General features: G+C 40.5%; 1 protein-coding gene across 1 annotated transcript; it reads right to left on the reverse strand.

Moving 5' to 3' along the window:
• Positions 1–1,030: 1,030 nt before the first annotated feature.
• nectin3b (nectin cell adhesion molecule 3b) lies at positions 1,031–20,808 on the reverse strand (the record flags this gene model as incomplete). The annotated part of the gene is made up of 5 exons (XM_056284257.1): positions 1,031–1,698; positions 5,798–5,949; positions 9,158–9,275; positions 19,223–19,522; positions 20,454–20,808. Coding segments are annotated over 5 exons (1,593 nt in total), but the record flags the coding sequence as incomplete, so codon positions are not given.
• Between the last annotated feature and the right edge of the window lie 343 nt (positions 20,809–21,151).

A 21,151-nucleotide genomic window follows, 5' to 3' on the forward strand; every position in this document is an offset into this window, starting at 1 on the left:
GCTGAAGAGTTGTGCTAATTAAATTCAGCTGGTGTAGTGTATGGGGTGGAACAAATACATGGCAGGACTTTTACTTTCTGAAGCTGGGTTGTCTACCCTGGTTATAAGAGATTGAGACTTGATATTGACAGAGTGAGGCTTGACTGTGTGGGAAACAGTCTGAAAGCTGCATTGAAGTGTAACATATACACAAACCCCCTTTTGACAGTCCACCCCTCCTCCTACTCTGCTTCGTCCTCCATTAGTAATGGAGAGAAAGGATCCTAGAGTACATTCCCTCTGGGAGGTGACTTTTTGTAAAATACCTTCAAATGCCTCTTCTATTTTTTGCGAATATAGAGCTCAGAACTTATGACCTTCTGGTTTTCAGGGCCTTAACCATGGGTGTCCATGAAATTTCATTTGTCCATCTTTTCAGTCCCTAAGTGTTCCATATGAGGTAAGCTAGTCTTTAAATTTCCAGGTTTTGAAAGACAGCACAGGATCCTCGTCTTTTGCATAACAAAACACTGTAGCGGTGATAACGGATCATGTTAAAGATCGAGTGACCTCATCAAAACCCAAGTATTAGAAAATACAATTTCTAACACTCAAATATTTCCATTAGCTCGTATATAAAGTAAAAGCAAAATTGGCAATCCCTTTGAACCTGAATTAAGGCAGAGACAGAAGTGCATGTTCCATGAGTTTAAGTTCTGGCCTTGAGCAACACACACTAGCAATACATTAGCCCTGCTGTGTGTGGTAGGGGCATGTTTAACATAGCGTTCCAATGTGGCTTGGCAGTCTACACTCTGTACATATCAAGAACAGAAAAAAAAACATCTCAAGTGTCAACCAGGATCCTTGAACTTAATGAGGACAGTACAGAATAGAGATTATACTCAAGTGCGTCCCTGTGTATTTGTGCGCAAGTGGGAGAGAAATAAAGCCTCTTTTATCCTAAACAAATAAAAGAAACCCTGGGATTTCTTGGGTCTCTCTGCTCCCTGGCTTAAGAGTCTCTAGGTAGAACTGCAGAAATAGCTTGTTAAACGTACCACTCCCTACGAGAGATGACTGAGCCATCGGTGTGGGAGACATAGTCTCCCTCAGGCCCACTGTCGTAGCAGTCATCTGACAGGTAGGGGGAGCCGTTGGTCAACGGTTTTGTTGGGGGAGGGTACCTGGCACGCTCATGCTGCCGTGGACTACAATAATGGGGGTGGTCGTGGTGATGCTTATGGTGATTATTATGTTGACCGCTTTCCCTCATCGCCCTGGTGTAGCCACCAGGTGAGTAATCATCTCTGTTATGGTGATGACGTTCACGGTCACGTTCGTGTTTGAGCTCGCGGTCACCCCACTCTTCTCTGTCATGGTCCTGATGGTTGGGGCTTTTGCCAGTCTTGGTGGACTGGAGCTCGTGCTGTGTGGAGACTTTTTGGAGATCAGTGGGCCCCAGGTACTGCTTGGTATAGTAGTTCCCATGGAAGGTTTGCTGTTTCCGTAGGTAACAGACGCCCCCCAGAGACAGCAACAGTAGGAGGAACAGGGCCCCGCCAACAGCCCCACCCACAATGGAGCCCAGATTGCTCTCAGGCAGGGCTTCCAGTGTCGGGGCGCTGAAGAGGATCTGGTGCTCGTCATCCACTAAGGTGGAGGAGGCAGCACCGGTTAGAGCAGGCGCAGTAATGGTGGAGGGCATGGTGGGAGGATCTAATGGAGGGAGGGAAGGAGGAAAGGAGTCAAGAGGAGGAGAGGGGGAAAATAGAGGGATGGGCAGATAGAAAAGAGAATGTCAATGCCAACTACATCAGCATTTTTCTACAAAGGGACTGGTCAACATGAAAATACTATTGACTAAATTGCTGAACAAGCACTATAATATCTTTTCAGCAGCCTTAGGTTTGCATTGTCTCTACCTTGGAAGTCCACTTGAGATGGTTTTATACTTTGTGCTACTGAAGTACGCCAACTAAGGATCATGACTAAACCATGGGAAATTGAAATCAATGATGTGTAGTGAAAATAAAGTTAATGGACAATGTGAGAGGATAATTAGGGAAAACAGAGGAATCTGGAAACTTTGAGGCCTTCATTCCTAGCAAATTTGTTAAACTGATGAACACCTGCATTACATTACAATCGTTACCTTTGTGTCTTTAATGGCAAGTTTTCAATGTTTTGCTACATTGTAGTGTCTTTCAGACCAAGATATGCTCCTTAAGTTTTACCAGATTTACAAGTAGAGGGCACAGTTGCTTCAAGAAAGTATTCAAAACTCCTTGATCTTTGCAAATTTCATTGTGCCACATCTATCTCAAGATTAACTTATTTACTCTGCATATGTACACATGTATTTGGTCCTCATAATACATGTCCATGTATTCAGGTTTTATGCCAAGTATTCCAATAAAATAAAATATTAGAGCTTTATGTTGAATAAAAACAGAACTATGTAATGAGAAAAGTGAACAACAATCATATTTAGATTAAATGTGGGGGTGGAGCGGGGTGGGGGGTTGGACATTAAGGTAATCTTTTCTAATTCTTCAATAGTTCCTTCAAATCGAACGAAATTTTAGCCCTTGAGATTCCACAGAAATACTCCTCTCTTGTATAATGCAAAAAAGATAGGGTTATTTCAACATTTGTGCTATTTCCATTTTTTGTCATTTCCATATTAAGCATTCCAGGGACATTTTAGTTAAATGTTAAGCAAGTGCAAACCCCAGGCTACTGAAATAAGCATAATAAACACAATTCATAGAGACATGGGCAAACAAAGGGTGAAAAGATGTATCTACTTGGGGAATTAAAGATGGAGACTCAATAGCAGTGCCAACATAACACAATCATTCTTTAAATGTTTAGTTATTAATTCGGGCTTTGGCATGAAGCTTTCTCAAGAGGTACGACATATGAAGTGATACTTTTCATAATGTCCAAATAAGGCAATATCTCAAGCCGACTACTGGTAATGATTAAATCTCAGTGCCAGGCAATATGCTCACGAGTGCTTTAGGGAAGATGTGGTATCATTTAAAATGGATAGAAGTCCTGTAGTCAATGAGAAAGTGGTAATGGGACCTGATGAGGAATGAGGAAGTGATTTCTAGAGGAAGGGATTTGAGAAGTGAGGAGACTACTTAAGGTTAGGACAAAGGTTACGCACATTCACATAAAACCATAAGCTGCAGGGTTTAAAGCGAGGGCCCCTTAATCAAAAGATATAATTTCTTATATGTGCAACTTTCAGCTAACTTGCCACTAATACATACAATAGTTGTCAGACAAAATCCCCATAACAAAACAGCAGTTACTCTCACACTGTACATCACAGACTCAACACTAAAGGCGATACAGAGTAGCTACACATAATGTAGTCTGATATTAAGAAAATATGGTTTGAGTGCAACAGTCTGAATCCTTGGATCTGCCAAGAAAATCTGAGAGGAAGAAGTGGAAGATTATTCCTCTCTCCTCACTTATTAAGTGCCGCTGGGCTGCCCTTGGGGCAAGGTGCTTAACCCATGTGTTTCACTGGAACAACCCAATGGGCGACAGGTTAGCATAGTACTCAATACCTGAATAATAGGACTATATTACTCCTATTTCAAAATAAAGCACCTCACTACACAGCAATAAGCAGACTAAATCTAATCAATTTTTGAAAATCCAACCCTGTTCAAACAGAAAGGTAACTCTGTGGTTGTTGAAATGTTGGGGAAATGGTGGCAAAAAGCAAATAACAGCATTCTCATTAGATGAATACCTTTTGGTCAAAATTGTTACAACATTTTGAGGGACAACAGAAAAGGTAAAAACATAGCATTACAAAGTACACACACACACACACACACACACACACACACACACACACACACAGCATTTACTGTATAGCTTTGAGGAAGCTATGTGCTATGTCAGAACACTCAGTTTCACAAATTTGTGAAAACACTAAAATTATTTGTAATTAAACCTCATCTTTGACTGGATGATGACAAGACAGCTAACTAAATTTTGCCATTATGGATGATTGTTGTGTTGCCGCATTACTGGTATTCTTTGAAAAATCATGCTCGCTGACTTGAACTGCATTGAAAGTTGTGGTAATAGATGACCCATACTCTCTAAAATCGTGGTTTTGTTGCTGGGTAGACAAATTGCCAGTGATTCCCTTCCAAATAGGTGTGGCTTAGTGGCAATACTTACAGAAGACGGAGGCCAATAGAATCATCTTGGCCATCTTTTTTTGTTAGCTTCACCATTTTAAATGTGTGTGGCATTGATAACATCCAAAAATAAGCTCAACTCACTCACTGTCAACATTTTTGGAGGATTCAAATTTAAGGATTACAAATTAGGTCACCGTGAACACAACATGCTATGCATGCCTGAAACACTAATAATTGAACATACTTGACTTTGTCAAGGGAAAGATAAAGACTGAATTGAAATGTCCATCTGGGTTAGTGTCCTTATTATAAATGGACACTGGTGATAATGTGGCACACATTGATCAAGCCAAAACTAAGATATATCAAATAGTATTTGCAAATAATTATTAATTTATAATCATTTATGTTACTATGTATGCAGTCAGTCACAGAGAAGTTAAACTAAACTGACTTTGAAATTCTGTCCTGCCCGTGTCTCAAGTTTCTAACATGATATCTAAAGACACTATTTGACCTGGGTCTGCTGTACATACAGCAATGTCTGGACATAAGTGAAAGTCATCCTTGTGAAGTGACTCGGTGAGATCGCAGCACCACCAAACATTATTGAAAAAAAAAACCCCAGCCTGAAACAGATTGATAAGATCAAGTTTGATAATAGCAATAGCTTGAGGGGAAAAAAATATCCACACCCACAATAAAAACGATGATGTCTAATAGAGTTCTAATTCAAAAGGTTTAATGGTACCATGAAGTTTTTTCCTCCACTCAAATCTTAGTACCAGGCCAGATGTATGCTAAATATTCACATTCACAAGAACAAGAACCCTGTGGGTTCTAACTGAATTACATGAACTGTACAACATCATCAAGAGGCACTGCACCGACATTTGGGTGCACAAATACATGGTGAAACACAGACACACACTGGAAGTTGTGCATGCTCATGCACGCGAACACACAACAGCACAGCTCCTCTCAAAGGAAAAAGAAATAAGGATGATAAATAATAAATAGGAGTTGAAAAGAACTAGTGAATGTTTTATGAATCTGGGACATCATCTCACACTCGAGCTGCGGGCTTTTGCCTCTCACTGCATGACACGCACAGAAATTAAAGAGAGTCAGAGAAAAGAAGAGAGAGAGATGTAAAGGAAAATAACATCATACTGAGAACTTCATTCAGGAGAAGAGCATCCAGAGGCAAAAGGGGGCTGAGGGAAATCGATTTAAAAAAAAAAATCCCTTAGGGAGATGCTCATAACACACAGCAGACACATACAGCTCAGCTGAGATAGGACAGAGCAGGCGTGGTGCCTTGTGGTCGGAAGAGGCCTTAAATATTAGCAGATGAGTTTGGCCCCAGAACTCCCCTATCGAACATCTGGAGACCTAATGATAATCAAGGGCAATCAGCCTCGAATTAAGACTAAATATAAGGGGCGGAAATAATCAATGGTAATACAGCAGGTCATCTCACTTGGGCTCACATTTCTGCTTGAAGGACGAAGTAATAAGCAAAAAATACCCTCTGTGATGCGTGTGTTGTTGACCTGTGGGATTGCACAGCACTTCCTGAGGGAAGAGGTTCCAGTAGGAGTCAGCTGTGTCCCAGTGAGTGTACTTCTACTCACCTTGTACGAGAATGCGCACATCTCTGCTGCGGAGGTTGATGTCATTGGCAGCTTCACACCTGTAAACACCAGAGTCATTCCGCTGGAGGGGACGCAGGAAGAGCAATGTGTTGTTTATTATTTCCAACCCCTCTGGCATTTCACTGTCCAGTCTGAGACAGAAGAAACAACAGTCAGACACATCTGGAGCACTGTATAATTTTATATTTCCCCCAATATTTGTGGTTGGATTTCAATCCGTTTGGCCCAGCAGAATTTAAACCATTTTTATTACAACTGTGAGTGCTTTAATGTTGGCTTAAGGAGTGCTTTATTGACAAGTTTTGATGCTAATGAGAACTATGCAAAAACAAAAACTGAGTCACCCCAAAAATAGAACAGACAGATTATGTTAACTTGCAAATGAGAAATCCACTATTAGGAATTGTCAGTTTATGCTAATATTTTGACCAGGACAGCCCAAATTTTTCTTCTGTTCAAACCCCAATGCCCAAAATGCTGTCTTGCAACACCCACTGTCTCTATTTCTACATTGTGATACCTCTTTACTTTGCAGAATGGATAGTTTCATCATATTTTGTTAAGTGAAAGACACAAAGAAATAATTAAATCCCCCCACTGGGTTAAAAAAACATTTTTTTTTAAAACAGTCCACAGTATATACACTCAATGGCCACTTTATTAGGTACACCTTGCTAGTACCGGGTTGGACCCCCTTTTGCCTTCAGAACTGCCTTAATCCTTCGTGGCATAGATTCAACAAGGTACTGGAAACATTCCTCAGAGAGTTTGGTCCATATTGACATGATAGCATCTCGCAGTTGCTGCAGATTTGTCGGCTGCACATCCATGATGCGAATTTCCCGGTCCACCACATCCCAAAGGTGCTCTATTGGATTGAGATCTGGTGACTTTGGCGGCCATTTGAGTACAGTGAACTCATTGTCATGTTCAAGAAACCAGTCTGAGATGATTCGAGCTTTATGACATGGTGCGTTATCCTGCTGGAAGTAGCCATCAGAAGATGGGAACACTGTGGTCATAAAGGGATGGACATGGTCAGCAACAATACTCAGGTAGGCTGTGGCGTTGACACGATGCTCAATTGGTACTAAGGGGCCCAAAGTGTGCCAAGAAAATATCCCCCACACCATTACACCACCACCAGCAGCCTGAACGTTGATACAAGGCAGGATGGATCCATGCTTTCATGTTGTTGACGCCAAATTCTGACCCTACCATCCGAATGTCGCAGCAGAAATCGAGACTCATCAGACCAGGCAACGTTTTTCCAATCTTCTGTTGTCCAATTTTGGTGAGCCTGTGCGAATTGTAGCCTCAGTTTCCTGTTCTTAGCTGACAGGAGTGGCACCCGGTGTGGTCTTCTGCTGCTGTAGCCCATCTGCCTCAAGGTTCGATGTGTTGTGCGTTCAGAGATGCTCTTCTGCATACCTCGGTTGTAATGAGTGGTTATTTGAGTTACTGTTGCCTTTCTATCAGCTCGAACCAGTCTGGCCATTCTCCTCTGACCTCTGGCATCAACAAGGCATTTTCGCCCACAGAACTGCCGCTCACTGGATATTTTCTCTTTTTCGGGCCATTCTCTGTAAACCCTAGAGATGGTTGTGCGTGAAAATCCCAGTAGATCAGCAGTTTCTGAAATAGTCAGACCAGCCCATCTGGCACCAACAACCATGCCACGTTCAAAGTCACTTGAATCACCTTTCTTCCCCATTCTGATGCTCGGTTTGAACTGCAGCAGATTGTCTTGACCATGTCTACATGCCTAAATGCATTGAGTTGCTGCCATGTGATTGGCTGATTAGAAATTTGCGTTAACGAGCAGTTGGACGGGTGTGCCTAATAAAGTGGCCAGTGAGTGTAGTTCTACAGTATATGCAATTTGTTCACATATGCTAAAATTTAAACATTGAGCTTGAGAAAGAGAAATGCAAGTGCACAAGCACAAGTGCTAGTTTTAACTGGACATGCTCTTCATTCAACTGTACTCAAGTCAATCACGTGCAGTAATGATGATATACAGATTTTGAATACTCAAAATTTTACTTAAAATTCATTAAACATGACATGCAGAACATTAAACGGTCATGTCCTTTCAATGTTGTTACTCCACACTGTTATTTTCAGAGGATCATCAAAACAAACTAAGTGGCCAGGTTACTTCAACATTCAATGACAACCTGCTTTCTTTGCACTGCTGAAATTAATATTTAAGGTCTCCCAATTAAAATTAATCATGTCGGGCAATGCGTGATGTTTTACCACATGGATGAAGATCTCAAATATTCAGCCAAAGGAAACAAAACTGCCCATTTACTCATTAAAGAGATTTTTCCACCAACATTATATTAAATCGCAATAAAGAAACTATGAACCCATTATTTATACCTGGCAGCCTAGACAATGCAAAATAACATACACGGTTGAAAAGAGGAAAACCTCGTGCTTCAGGCCTGCATGTGCGACAGAAAAGCCAGCAGCACGACACGGGGAAACTTACTTCAACATGACAGGCATGCTACAAGTGATCAAATATGTAGAACAGAATTTAGGAGATGAAGAGGATGAAAATTTCTACACAGAAATGCAAAGCACTGGCATGAAAATAAGCTGCCTTGTGAAATGCCTGGCTCCAATAATACCTTGGGGGAAATCACTCACTCACTCAAACAGCCGTGCTACTTATGGAGGTTTTGTTTAAGTTGAGCTCCTCTTTTTAAATGAGGTCTTCCTACTTTGAGACACGCCTTTAACATGACTTTAAGATAAGCTTTAAAATGGACTACTGTTCAAGTATTTAAAATGACCAATAGCCTTTGTTTACAATAAAACTACCCCAAATATTTTGTTGCATGCTTATGAGGCTGGGTGTGTGTGGAAAAAAAAACTTTCAGAGAATTTCAACATTGATAACAGCACAAAAACAGAAAATGCACATGAAAAGCAGATGTCAAAAGCTTTGTGCTTTGGGGATGCTGCTTTATCAGTTTGGTAGCTGACCTCTAAATATTGCATTTTTATTCAAACTAATTATCGGCAAATGAAAACTTTCTGTGAGGCGTTTTCAAATATTGGGCTGTATCCAACTACTATTTTCACACATTTTCCTCTAGACAATATATGCAATAGACATTGTATTGTCTTATATATATTCTGACACACTCTAACCAAATGTCTAAATCTTATCCTTAACTCTAGTCAATTTAAAATGTCTTTTTAAACAAAAGAAAAATACAGAATATGCTTTACTCGAGGGGGATTTTCCTAATCTTTCTATCCTTTTGGAATATTTCCATACATTTTTGCAAGTATTTTGCCAGTGGTTAGGAGAAAACACACCTGATCCATCTAAAGTGATGGGCTGGTGGATTTGCATTTGCTTTGCAAGTCAACTGGACATTTTCACGGCCCACAAACCAGTCTGCATCATAGCCCACAACTGAGATATCAGGGGCAACTGCATAGAAAGGAAAAAAAAAAGAAGAAGACAGAATTAGTCAAATTAGTACCAATAGGAAGCCCTACCCAGAAATCCCGCAAGCAGTCATGGAAAACAATGGTCAATAAAACCTACATTTACAACAAACTTGAGCTTCTTTTTTATTTATTTAACTGTAGCAGTCTACTATAATAGGGCCATAGCATAATACGTCTCGATGAATTTAATAATTAAAAGATTTCCACTGTTAAATACTGTCAGTATTTTCCAGACAAATGCACTGTAATTTACATCTTGGTTCCTGTTATACAATGACTTTTCTCGATGACCTCGGGAGAGGAATAGGCTACGGGAGTAAACCCTACAGAAAATCAACGACTACAGTGCTGTTGTTTTTTGTTTTCTTGCCCTTTTGTATCTGTTTAAATTGGAGAGTACTGCTGCCGTCATGCGTGGCTGCTGCTTCCCCCTCTCATAGCCAACCCCCCAATCCACCCCTGTATGTTTGTGCTATGTTTATTTGTTGTCTTGTTTCACCCCGTTCATTGTAAAGCAACTTTGAGTGTTAGAAAATCGCTATAAAAGATTTATTATTATTATTATTTTCTGCCCCTATGATTAAGTTACTCATATTTTCTCTAAAATTAGTCATACATTTGTAATAAATGGCTTAAATAATATATTTAGGACTTCTTTATCACTCAAACAGATAATAGACTTTAAAAATACTATTTTACACACTTTTTTTTTATGCATTCAATTTTATCATGTCCTTAGTGCAAAGTAATCAAATTCCACAAGAACTATAAACCATGAAATGATAAAAACCTCAAAATTTTAATTATGTTATAGACTAGGGGCTAAACTTAATCTAATCATACATATAAATCAGGTGAAACTATAATTATTTTTTACTATTTTCGTTGTTTAGTGTGTATCCCTGAAGTCATTTTTCACAGTATGTATGTTCTCGCCTTCCAAAAAAAAAGAGACTATAATTCCATTGAGACCATTTTCAGGAAGTGACATAATCCCCCCCCCCCCATGGGAATTCAACTGAGGTAAGCTTCAACTGTCACGCCTACTTTTTTAATATATATATTATTCTGCTTGTCATACTCTTAAAGTTCCCTGTTAGGCTATGTTATGGAGAATGTCCAGTCAATAAAATAAAATAAAATAAAATAAAAACATATCTGACATAGTTATAAAAGTTGTTTGTCTGTAGAAGGTTAGCTAGCTAGATACTGACCACTCAAAGAGCTTTGGCTAACTTAACTCAAAATTTTCCACCCCATTAGATTAATCGAAATGCTAATAGAATAGATTGTATTTTGTGTAAATAGCAAATTACACATACATACATACATAACACAGTATAATGGGGCAGCGTTCATGAGCTATTTTTAGCCCTTCCTGAGCAGACGCTGAAGCTTCGCAGCAAACGAAGTCAGACATCGGATGCACTAGACTACATTAGAAGTAAGCAGTTTGTTCTAATTTTCATTGTTTTTTGAATAATTTAATATTATCGGATATATGGCAGCATATACGTGAGTTGGTGTTGTAAACACAGCCATGCTGTACTGTCTAACGTGCTCTGCATGTCTGACTTCCTGTGACGCATCCATAGCGACAGCGATGCTGTTACATCACTTGGACGCTGCCCCATTCAATAATAATGAAATGACAAATATTTGTTAGAACATGGCACCACCACTTAGTCCAACTGAGATGCAGTGTCACTACAGGGTAAAGACAGATGTAGACCCTGAGAGGAGAGAAAAGTATCTGCAGAAAGAGAGAGAGAAATGGCAGCAAGTCAGAGACCGAAAAAGAAGCCAATTGCAGACCTCAGTAAGCGTGAAAAGCACGCCCAATGAAAAAAAATGGAGGGAAAGGAACAGAGATAAAAACCAAAGAAAAGGCCAGGGCAGCGAGACCCTCTCCTACAACTCCTCTTATGTCATCTCCTGAACTGAAACAAGTGGCAGAGTACTCAGGACATGTGTATAGTAGGATGGAGTTATTTGCTAAAAGTTTACAGTAAGTTCCATTGTTTCTTTCATGCAAAAAACAAATTAATTATATATTGTGTTGTACTGTTGTGTTTTAGGCAAAGACAGCAAGGTCAACATCAGAAAAATATAAATGAGACTCCAAAGAGAAATTGAAAAGCTCATATTACAGAGGCCCTGGCTGAAGAATAAGCAAAAAAGGAGAAATATAAGAGGTGGCAACAGAGTCAGACAAAGACAAACCCCTCGTCCACGACTTGCCAAAATGTTGACACATCCTGTCGATCCTAGCACGTGCAGGAAACTTCTGTTACATGCCTCTATCGTTGAAGAACAAATACAAGAACAACAAGGGAGAGCGAAGCAGATGTTTGCAAAAGCCACTATGGGCAATATAATGAAAAAATATAGATCACAGAGGCTTGCTCAGAAGGCCCTTGGATTTTCTCAGAATAGAGCAAGTCTACAGTGTGACGTTGCCATGTTTCAGTGGACAGCAAGGTAAGAGGAACGTGGTATTTGTCTTCAGGGATAATGTTAGCTAAATGACAACGGGTAAGAAAGAACAGCCACGCGGAAAAAAAAAAGACGCAGGAGAGGCTGCTGACTGATATTTAAAAACCTATACAGGAAGTTCCAATCTGAAAATACTGACCAGGTGTCATATTCGTTTTTCTGTGGCCTTAGGCCATTTTGGGTTGTAACACCTACTGAAAGTGACAGGAAAACCTGTCTACGTAAAACCCACGAAAATATCAGATTCATGGCCAGCACCCTCTTCAAATGTGGGCTTTTATCTTCCAACAACATTGAAGAGATGGCTGACGTGACAGTGTGCAACTCTGACTCAAAAGCCTGTGACGGAGAATGTGTAATTTGCCACACTACTGCTGTGACCATGGTGAGACCTGCCTCCAATGTTGTTGATCAGTTCCAGGGAAGAATGTTAAAATTCAGGCAACATAGTATATGTTCAACATACGTTGGTAGTGTAGGGCCTACAAGCAACTTAAAGATCTTGAGGACCATGAATGTTTAGTTCATTGGACTTCAGCGAAAACTATTTGTACAAATATGCAAATGAATTGCAGTCTGTCCGTTTTGGGGGATCCTATCAGCAGGCAACCCTGCACACTGGCGTACTAAATAAAGCAGCACAGAAGTCTCCTACAGCATTCTGCTCTATTTCCTCTCCGTGGAGACATGATCCACTGGCAATCTGGGCACACCTAGACCCAGTCCTGGATATGGTTCAGTCAAGGTTTCTCCAGGTGACTCAGTTCCACTTCTTCAGTGATGGGCCAGCAACCCAGTACAAGCAGAAAGGAAACGTCTTTGTTCTTTCCACTGAGCCCTTCAAAAGAGGCTATGATGTCAATAGGAATTTATTTGAGGCCAATCATGGCAAAGGGGATGGTTTTGGGGGACCCTGAAGCAGTCAGCTGACAGGCTAGTGTGCTTAGGAGAGGACATCCCTGATGCAGAGAGGCTCTTTAACAAGCTTAAGAGCCAGGAATCAGTTGTGGAGCTGTTCTTCGTTAGTGAGAACAGTATGGAGGCAAAGGTGAACGAAATGCTGTTGGTAGGTGCAATTTTATCGCTGCATTTTTGTCTTTAATTTCCCTTGAGAACACCAGTAGGAAAAGTACTCTGCACTCATCTCAAAGTAAATAATACCATACTCACCTGAAATTAAAACTACAATATAAACCTGAGGAAAAAATGAAATGATTCAATACAAACCTTATAAAACAAGAATTTGGACAACTGTATACTCACCTCAGAAAAAAGAATAAAAAGAATTTCACATTAATCTGAGAAAAAAAAATTTAAGTATTCCCTCACCTGAGAAAATAAGTGAACAAATGAGAAGTATTGTACACTCACCTGAGAATATCTTCCAGTTGTGTTATTTCTTTTCAACACAAGTGAAATAATGCTAATTGAAAAGAAATAACACAACCAAGGGCAATAGTGTGCAGATATTTTCCTTTTACATATTTAAGAGTATTTATTAGTAGTAATAGATATATAAGAGTGTATTGAGATTTGCCTTCCTAGACAGTGAACGCAAATGGTAAACCATGTCTTTGCCATTTGAGTATTTTTATAGGTGCCCCCCTTATTTTCTTTTTTTTATTTAACCAGGAGTCCCATTGAGATTAAGAATCTCTTTTTCGGGCGTTCGGGTAGCGTAGCGGTCTATTCCATTGCCAACCAACACGGGGATCCCGGTTCGAATCCCCATGCTACCTCCGGCTTGTTAGGCCATCCCTCCAAGCACAATTGGCCGTGTCTGCGGGTGGGAAGCCGGATGTGGATATGTGTCCTGGTCGCTGCACTAGTGCCACCTCTGGTCAGTCGGGGCGTCTGTTCGGGGGGATGGGGAACAGCGTGATCCTCCCACACACTACGTCCCCCTGGCGTAACTCCTCACTGTTGGGTGAAAAGAAGCGGCTGGCGACTCTACATGTATCGGAGGACGCAAGTGGTAGTCTGCAGCCCTCCCTGGATTGGCAAAGGGGGTGGAGCAGCGATCGGGACAGCTCGGAAGAGTGGGATAATTGGCCAAGTGCAATTGGGGAGAAAAAGGGGGGGGAGGATCTCTTTTTTCAAGGGAGACCTGGACAAGACAGGCAGCAGCATAAATAAAAACACAGTTGCAGACAGAACACAAAAGCAGGGGAAAAAAAGCATAGGGAACTCACATTTCAAAAGAGAAATTTCTAGAAGTCAGTTGCATAATCAGGTAAATTAAAAGCATTGGCATCCAAAGGAATCTGACTAATTCTTTCATTTTGGATTTAAAAAAATATTTAATAAGATTGATTTGTTGAGTTTCAAGTCATTCTGCAACATACTCCATGCCAAGGGTCCAGAATACACAAATGCCCTTTTTCCAATTTCCATACGGGCATTTGGGACAGAGAGCATAAAGAAGTCCTGAGAACACAAAGAGTACTGTCCGGCACTTTTCTGCGTGATAAAGACACTTAGGTGGTGTGGGAGCAGAATTGCCTTATATTTAAAAGGTGTTCCAATGTAAGAGCCTACGGGTGGCCAGAGCAGGCCATCCTACCCCAGAGTATAACTAACTCACAGTGTTGAGTAAGAGCCCCACAATTTGTAAGGAGCTTCAAGGAAGCATGGTAAGCTGTGTCAACCATATGAAGACACTGAGCAGAGGCATGCATATATAGAAGATCACCATAGTCCAACACAAGTAAAAAAGTGGTGGCAACAAGTTGCTTTTTTACATTAAAAGAAAAACAACTTATTTAAAAAATAAAAACCCAGTTGTAGCCTCAGATTTTTCACCAGGTACTGCACTGCATGTGACTTAAAAGTGAGGGAGCCATCAATCTAAATACCCAGGTATTTATAAGAGTTAACAACCTCTATCTCACTTCTCTCGAGAGTGACCTCTGAAGGAATATTTTGTGCACTATTCCTAGAGTTGGTAAATAACATACGCTTGGTCTTATCTGCATTAAGAAGAAGTTCCCTTGACTGCAGTGAAGGGAATCATGAAAATGCACCAGGTGATGAGTACTTGCCAGGGAAAATCCAGTACAGGGACATAACCTCTCTGCCAAAGAGGCAGAGAGGTTAGGGAGTCATGCCAAAGAGCAGGGAGTCATGGAGTGCCCATGCTTCAGTCTCAAGGAGGCAACCCTTCAAGCTGATGTGGTATTAAATATAAAATCAAAGGTTCCCACAACTTCATGGCAACCAGAGGTCATTACCATCGACCATGTTGGCAGGTGATGTGTAATGAAATATGATGATGATCATCAGGGCCGTAGCAGGGGTGTGTAAGGCCCTGTGCGAACTTGACGTGCGAGGCCCTGCTCATTGACATGCATGTGCATGAATTACAGTCACATGCACATAGCTATTCCAGTTCTACTGCACGTGTAATCTCGGTGCAATACATTTTTAACAAGTAGAATAATACAGCATCATCATGAAAAAGTAGTCTGAACTATGACTTTTTTCTATTATAATCTTTCAATGGAAAAAAAAGTAAAACTATTGGCCCTATATCATCAAGTCAGCTCAGCTGTCACCTTATTTTGGCATGTTGAAGCATGACAGTATGTTAAAATTCAAGATTTCAGGTCTATATCCTACATTTCATTCAGATTTTAGCTCATTTTTTAGACCGGTCATTATACATAGCCTACAGTCTCAGTCACATGCACACACTAACTTTGGACACCTGCTCAGCCACAATGTCTTGACAAATTTATTCAGCAAGCCTCCGAGTGACTTCTGAAATTCTTTTTATTTTTTTTCCTTTTCTCAGCACCCGACTTGTGTTTACAAAACCAGTCGCGCTCTCGTGCAGCTGACATTGTTTCCTCTTCTTCCTCGCAGTGAGATAGAGCACACACTACATAATGACACAATACTGAAAATGAAAAAACATGAATAATTTGCTAAGATTTTTTTCATGTGACCTTGACTGCATAATGGAATTGACACAGGAATTTATTTTAGAAGCATGTTAGGTCAAGAGCAGCCATAAAAATGTATATTTATAGCATATAAATGCAGTATTGCAGGCCAGGCGTGAGGCCTTGTGCAGTCGCACACTTCGCACAGCCCATGTAGTCAGTTCTGATGGCAACTACCCTGGCACCATCATGAAAGGGGAGGATGACAACATACAGGTCAACTGCATGCACGCAATGGCACTGATAAGTTCTTCTGGCCGGGCCCAAGAATAGACATCAGCTGGTATGCTGACAATCAGGTACTGTGCCTGATCAAAGTACTGCAGGCTCTCATTAAAAGGTCTTTACAGCCAGATCACTCAACATGGAGGTACATAGAAAAACAAAGGTAGCTGAACCACAAAAAAGGTCATCACTGTCCATTACTGTTGCTCCCTGTGATGGTTTACCCATTTGTTTCCTATTACTTGTTAATCTTTGTTTGGTGTTCATGTTTTTGTTACTGACCCGATGTGTGCATTTCTGTTAGACCCAGAAGTTTATGGGCTTTATAAACAATAGAACTTTAGCAGGTCTTGTCTTTATCAATTTACAAGCAACATTCAAAGTTCATATTAGTCACTACCTCTGCCAGATACTCTCAACTGAGAAATGTATCACTTGTTTCTGAGCCAAAATGTTGTATTTCTCTAACAAATGAATGATAATTGTATGGTGAATTAAAACATCTTTTGATCAAATATAAATAAAACAAATTCTTCTGTCTGTCCTCTCCAATTCGTAATTCTCTTTCTCTAGCCACCTGAAAAGAGAATTGTTTTGCCACCTGTCATCATGATTGATGGTGACAAGGAACCACACACACAAAGCTATTTGTTGTGTCCCTCCCCTAATTTGCACATTGCAAGGAAATCTGGAGAAAAAAATGGATTGTTTTGAAACATTATTACATAGGTGCAGTTCCACAAATTACAGATGGCAAAGCAAGCAGGAAAATGAGGGAAAACTCATCTACTGTTAAAACCAGTTAACGTTGTTATTCCACCCTGTTAGACAAATCATTTTAAATAATAATTTAACAGCAGCATTAAATGTTTCGCATATTTGTGCTATTTTAGGAGGTAAGGAACATTAACAGCATTTTTAATTTTTTTTGCAAAATTTTGGCATCATTTACCATCCTGTCGGCAAAAATGGGTCCAAAAAACTACCGAGTCTTAATAAACAAGACATTCTAGTCATCAATAATTGTTTTGTTATTGTTTCAAGAATAAAAAAATACTATGATGGGATAAGGGACATACTATACTATCCAAACAAAGCTCATTATTTTTTTTGGATTTTTTCCTCCCCAATTGTATCCAGCCAATTACCCAACTCCTCCGAGCCATCCCAGTTGTTACTCCACCCCCTCTGCCAACCCGGGGAGGGCTGCAGACTACCACATGTCTCCCCCGATACACGTGGAGTCGCCAGCCACTTCTTTTCACCTGAGAGTGAGGAGTTTTACCAGGGGGACGTAGCGTGTGGGAGGATCACACTATTTCCCCCATTTCCCCCTCCCCTCGAACAGGACACCCGACCAAGCTGGAGGTAACACAGGGATTCGATCCGGCGATCCCCGTGTTGGTAGGCAACAGAATAGATCACCATGCTACCTGGATGCCCGCAGAGCTCATTATTGTTTAACATTTACATTATTAACATTTTGTGATAACTATGTATATATCCCTAACAGGGTGGAATGCCTTCATGGTCGGTGTCTGAACAATCTACCTATAGTTATTTGTTTTTTGCTTTTTTAATCCCTAAGCTTGACCAATATGTATTCCTAATAGCTCAACATGTCACTATTCTGATAGAATGCTAAAAACATGAAAAACATTTAATTTCCTTTCCAAAAATTATGTGAAGCCAAAATGTTACCGGATAACAGGAAGATAAACACATTCAATATGAGTGATTGCTTCATTTTGTTTCTGTAAAGTAGAATATCTGCCAAAAGTCTTTCTTTGTAATGGGGTCCAAATGCTCAGCAACCCCAATGGCACTTTTGGAATGCCTGTGTGTGAGAAGCACTGAACTCTTGTGTCATTGGGAACTGAAGGGCATGGACCAGTGTTCTTCTGTCCAGATGTGCAGCTATTGTTTGTGAATTTAAAAACATCCTCTACTTCAGGTAAAACTGGCAAATTTGATGGATATAAAATGACTGACAATGGTATGTATCTGTTCATTTGAATAAAAAAATAGCATTGTAATGTTTTTCTTTGACATTAGCACTATCAGATAAATTGATCTGTAAACAAAAATATTTTAGAAAAGGCTGAAAACTGCAGATGTGGAAACAAAACCAGTCATCAGAGACGAGGCAGAGGAAAGCTTAATTGCAATCAATTTCATGGTAATAAACATGGTAATTAATATTTCTTCTAAGGTTCTACCTAATGACTAAATTTTTGTTCTAAATTTAGCCTGACTGTCAGGTTATTTGTGCATTCTAAAGTTTAACTTTTATTAATAATTTCTTTCCAATGAACTCTGGCTCAAAAACGTTTTACTCTACAAACTTTATCACAACAGGAATAGTTCACTTAAGTCCAATATGTCCAATTCATTCATAAAGACAGTGAAAATATATTAACCGTTTTGTGAATGTTCTTGCGAACATGGAAGGTTGTCATCACCTGGGAACTGCTGATTTAAGCTTGATCATGTGTCTCCTTTGTGAGAGACCCACTGAAGAGGGGCGTCTTGCCCAAAACATTGCACGGCAGTGAATGTTAAAAATTGGAGTGCTGTCCTGGACCTTTACTCAACAGAAAACACCAATAATACTAGTATTTGGGTAAAGGTGTAATAAGCAACAGACAGTGCCAATTTATAGTCAATTTTAAGTGCTAACATAGACCATAGAAGCATTAAGGAAGGCTTTGAAAAAGAAAGTTTTTAGGCCGGTCTTAACAGTTCATGTTAAAGGGAAATTTCACCAATGGATTTGTGTATGGGCAATCAGTACTGATATGAGTAATGTGGTCTATTGAAGTGTTAAAGTCCACTGTGTACTATACTGATGGAGAAATTGGCGTTCTGCTCAGTCTTTAAGACAGCACCTACACATACCGGAATGCATTGCATACAAGCCTCTATCGTTTTTCATAAAATCCTCTGAACTAGTGTTGTGGGACATCATTTCCACCATTGGAAACATAGCTTAGCTGAGAGAATGAGGATCCGTTTTTTTAAACTGCTTGTTTAAAGTAACAGGAATCCTGCTAGACTGTAGTTTTTCCGGCTGCCAAATGACGTCACCATACGTCATTTAGCAGCTGGAAAAAACCCAGTTTCACTGCTGCAGAAACCACCAGGAACAACTACAAGTGTTCATCATGTGCTATCCCTGTAGCAGCTCGACTGAGACAAGGTTGAAAATTGGTTAATTTTCCCTTTAACTGTTTACACATGTAACAAATCGTTAGACACTTACACTGCACATTGAGCTGGTAGGGAATCCTGAAGTCGGCCTGCAAAGCTGGGTGTCGTACGACACAGGTGAGAGCATGACCCTGGACATGGCGCGTTGGCTGCCAGAGGTAGCGCACCTGTGTGCTGGTGGTACCGTTGGCCTCATCGAACAGCTGCACCTCCGACTGGCCAAACAAGTTGGATTCCCAGGAAACCTCGGCAGGGGGGCGAGCCCGCTCAGCAATACAGGTGGCCACCACGGTTTCGTTGCCGCCATCTATGAGGGCCACAGGGCCTGCAGACACATACACCTTAGGCTCCACTTAGATCCAGAGAGGGAGCAAGGTGGGAAGGGAGGAAGAGTTGCTGGGTTAGAGTTTTAAGGACAGCTCTGAGGTTACACAGAGTTAGATCAGCCTAAATGTGGTTCTTGTTCTTAGTATGAATCTGTTTAGCCATTATTGAGTCATTTCCCCCCAAAACATCTCCCAACCACTTTTTTCCACTTATGTTATTTTTCTTTTGACCAGGCACAAACAGCTCAGGCTTTTCCTGTTAAGGTGTGTGTGTGTGTGTGTGTGTGTGTGTGTGTGTGTGTGTGTGTGTGTGTGTGTGTGTACTGTAATCCCTGAAAACAGAGGGGTATCTCAACAGTGTAACCAAAGCACACCACACGTTACCAAATACTTTTTTATATTCTACCACCTCTTCTGTACCCGCTTTCTTTAGGCACTCTAATCCTGCCTTCAAAACCCTATTTTCTTCCCTTTTATGCCTGTATTTAGCTCGTCTTCCATCTACTACATAGTCCATCTTTCTTTCCCCCCCTCTATCTTTATTTTTTCTCCAGTTGTTTTTTAACCATTCTCTGCTTCTTCGACTGAATTTGTTGAGTGCATAGTGTCTTTCCTACACAGCAGCATCATGTCTTATTAATTCCAGATCTGGGTCAAAATGCTGTTGTTAATAATTGAAATTGTTTGTTTTCACCTACTGCGAGTACCAGATGGGTGGAGTTCTACACGTTATAATGATTTAGAGTGTGACAAGTTAGTTGCAAAAAAAAACAGTAGTCTAAATAGAGTTTAAAATACTTTCACCCGACAATTTTACTTTATATATTGTGCTATGCTGTGAGTCCAGCCCATCTGACACCTGATCAAGCCAAGGAAAACAATCTTAAAAAAAAAAGCCAATTCAATCAATTCTTGTTGTACAATGTTAACCTGTCCAACACACAAACCAAAACTTACCGAGCACACTGACTGTGGTGGAGGCCTGAGTATTGCCCAGGGGGAAAGTAGCCACCTTGCAGGTGTAAACTCCAACATCAGCAAAGCCCACATCCTCCAGTACGATGGTGGCATCATGGGAGGAGGGTGAGCGGAAGTACAAGCGGTGGACAAACTCTGGAGGGATGGAGATGCCGAACTGTGGGTGGTAGACGGCCACTGTGACTGAGCCAGAGGGCAGACGACGCTCCCATGAACTCTGGGTGAGGCTAAGATTCACACCCACCTCCACCCTGCACTCCAATGTCACATTCTTCCCCAGCACAGCGTTCACCTTCTGGGGCACCACCACTTGACTGCCCCACACGCCTGCCAACAAGAGGAGACGGAAAGAAAGGCGTTAAACTTGAATCAATCTTGTTCATTTGCCCCCCGCTAAACTTGATAAAAAGCTGCTGGAACAGTCTAAATTGGTCCATTGTCTGATATCAAAGTTACCTACAGCCGGAAAACAAAAACAAATAAAACCCTCACTATTTAAGAGGATGTCCTTGTTTGTTTGTTTTTTTCCTAGAAACTTGAAAATCAGGTAACATAATCCCCGTTTTGAAAAGAAAAAAGTTAAAAATTGAACAATGCTTTTTTAAAAAAAAAAAAAAAACACAAATAAATTAGATACCTCATTCATTTGGACACATTTTACTTTTGCTTATCCAAAG

Source organism: Lampris incognitus, chromosome 8, assembly GCF_029633865.1.
Source record: "Lampris incognitus isolate fLamInc1 chromosome 8, fLamInc1.hap2, whole genome shotgun sequence".
Classification (NCBI taxonomy): Eukaryota; Metazoa; Chordata; class Actinopteri; order Lampriformes; family Lampridae; genus Lampris; species Lampris incognitus.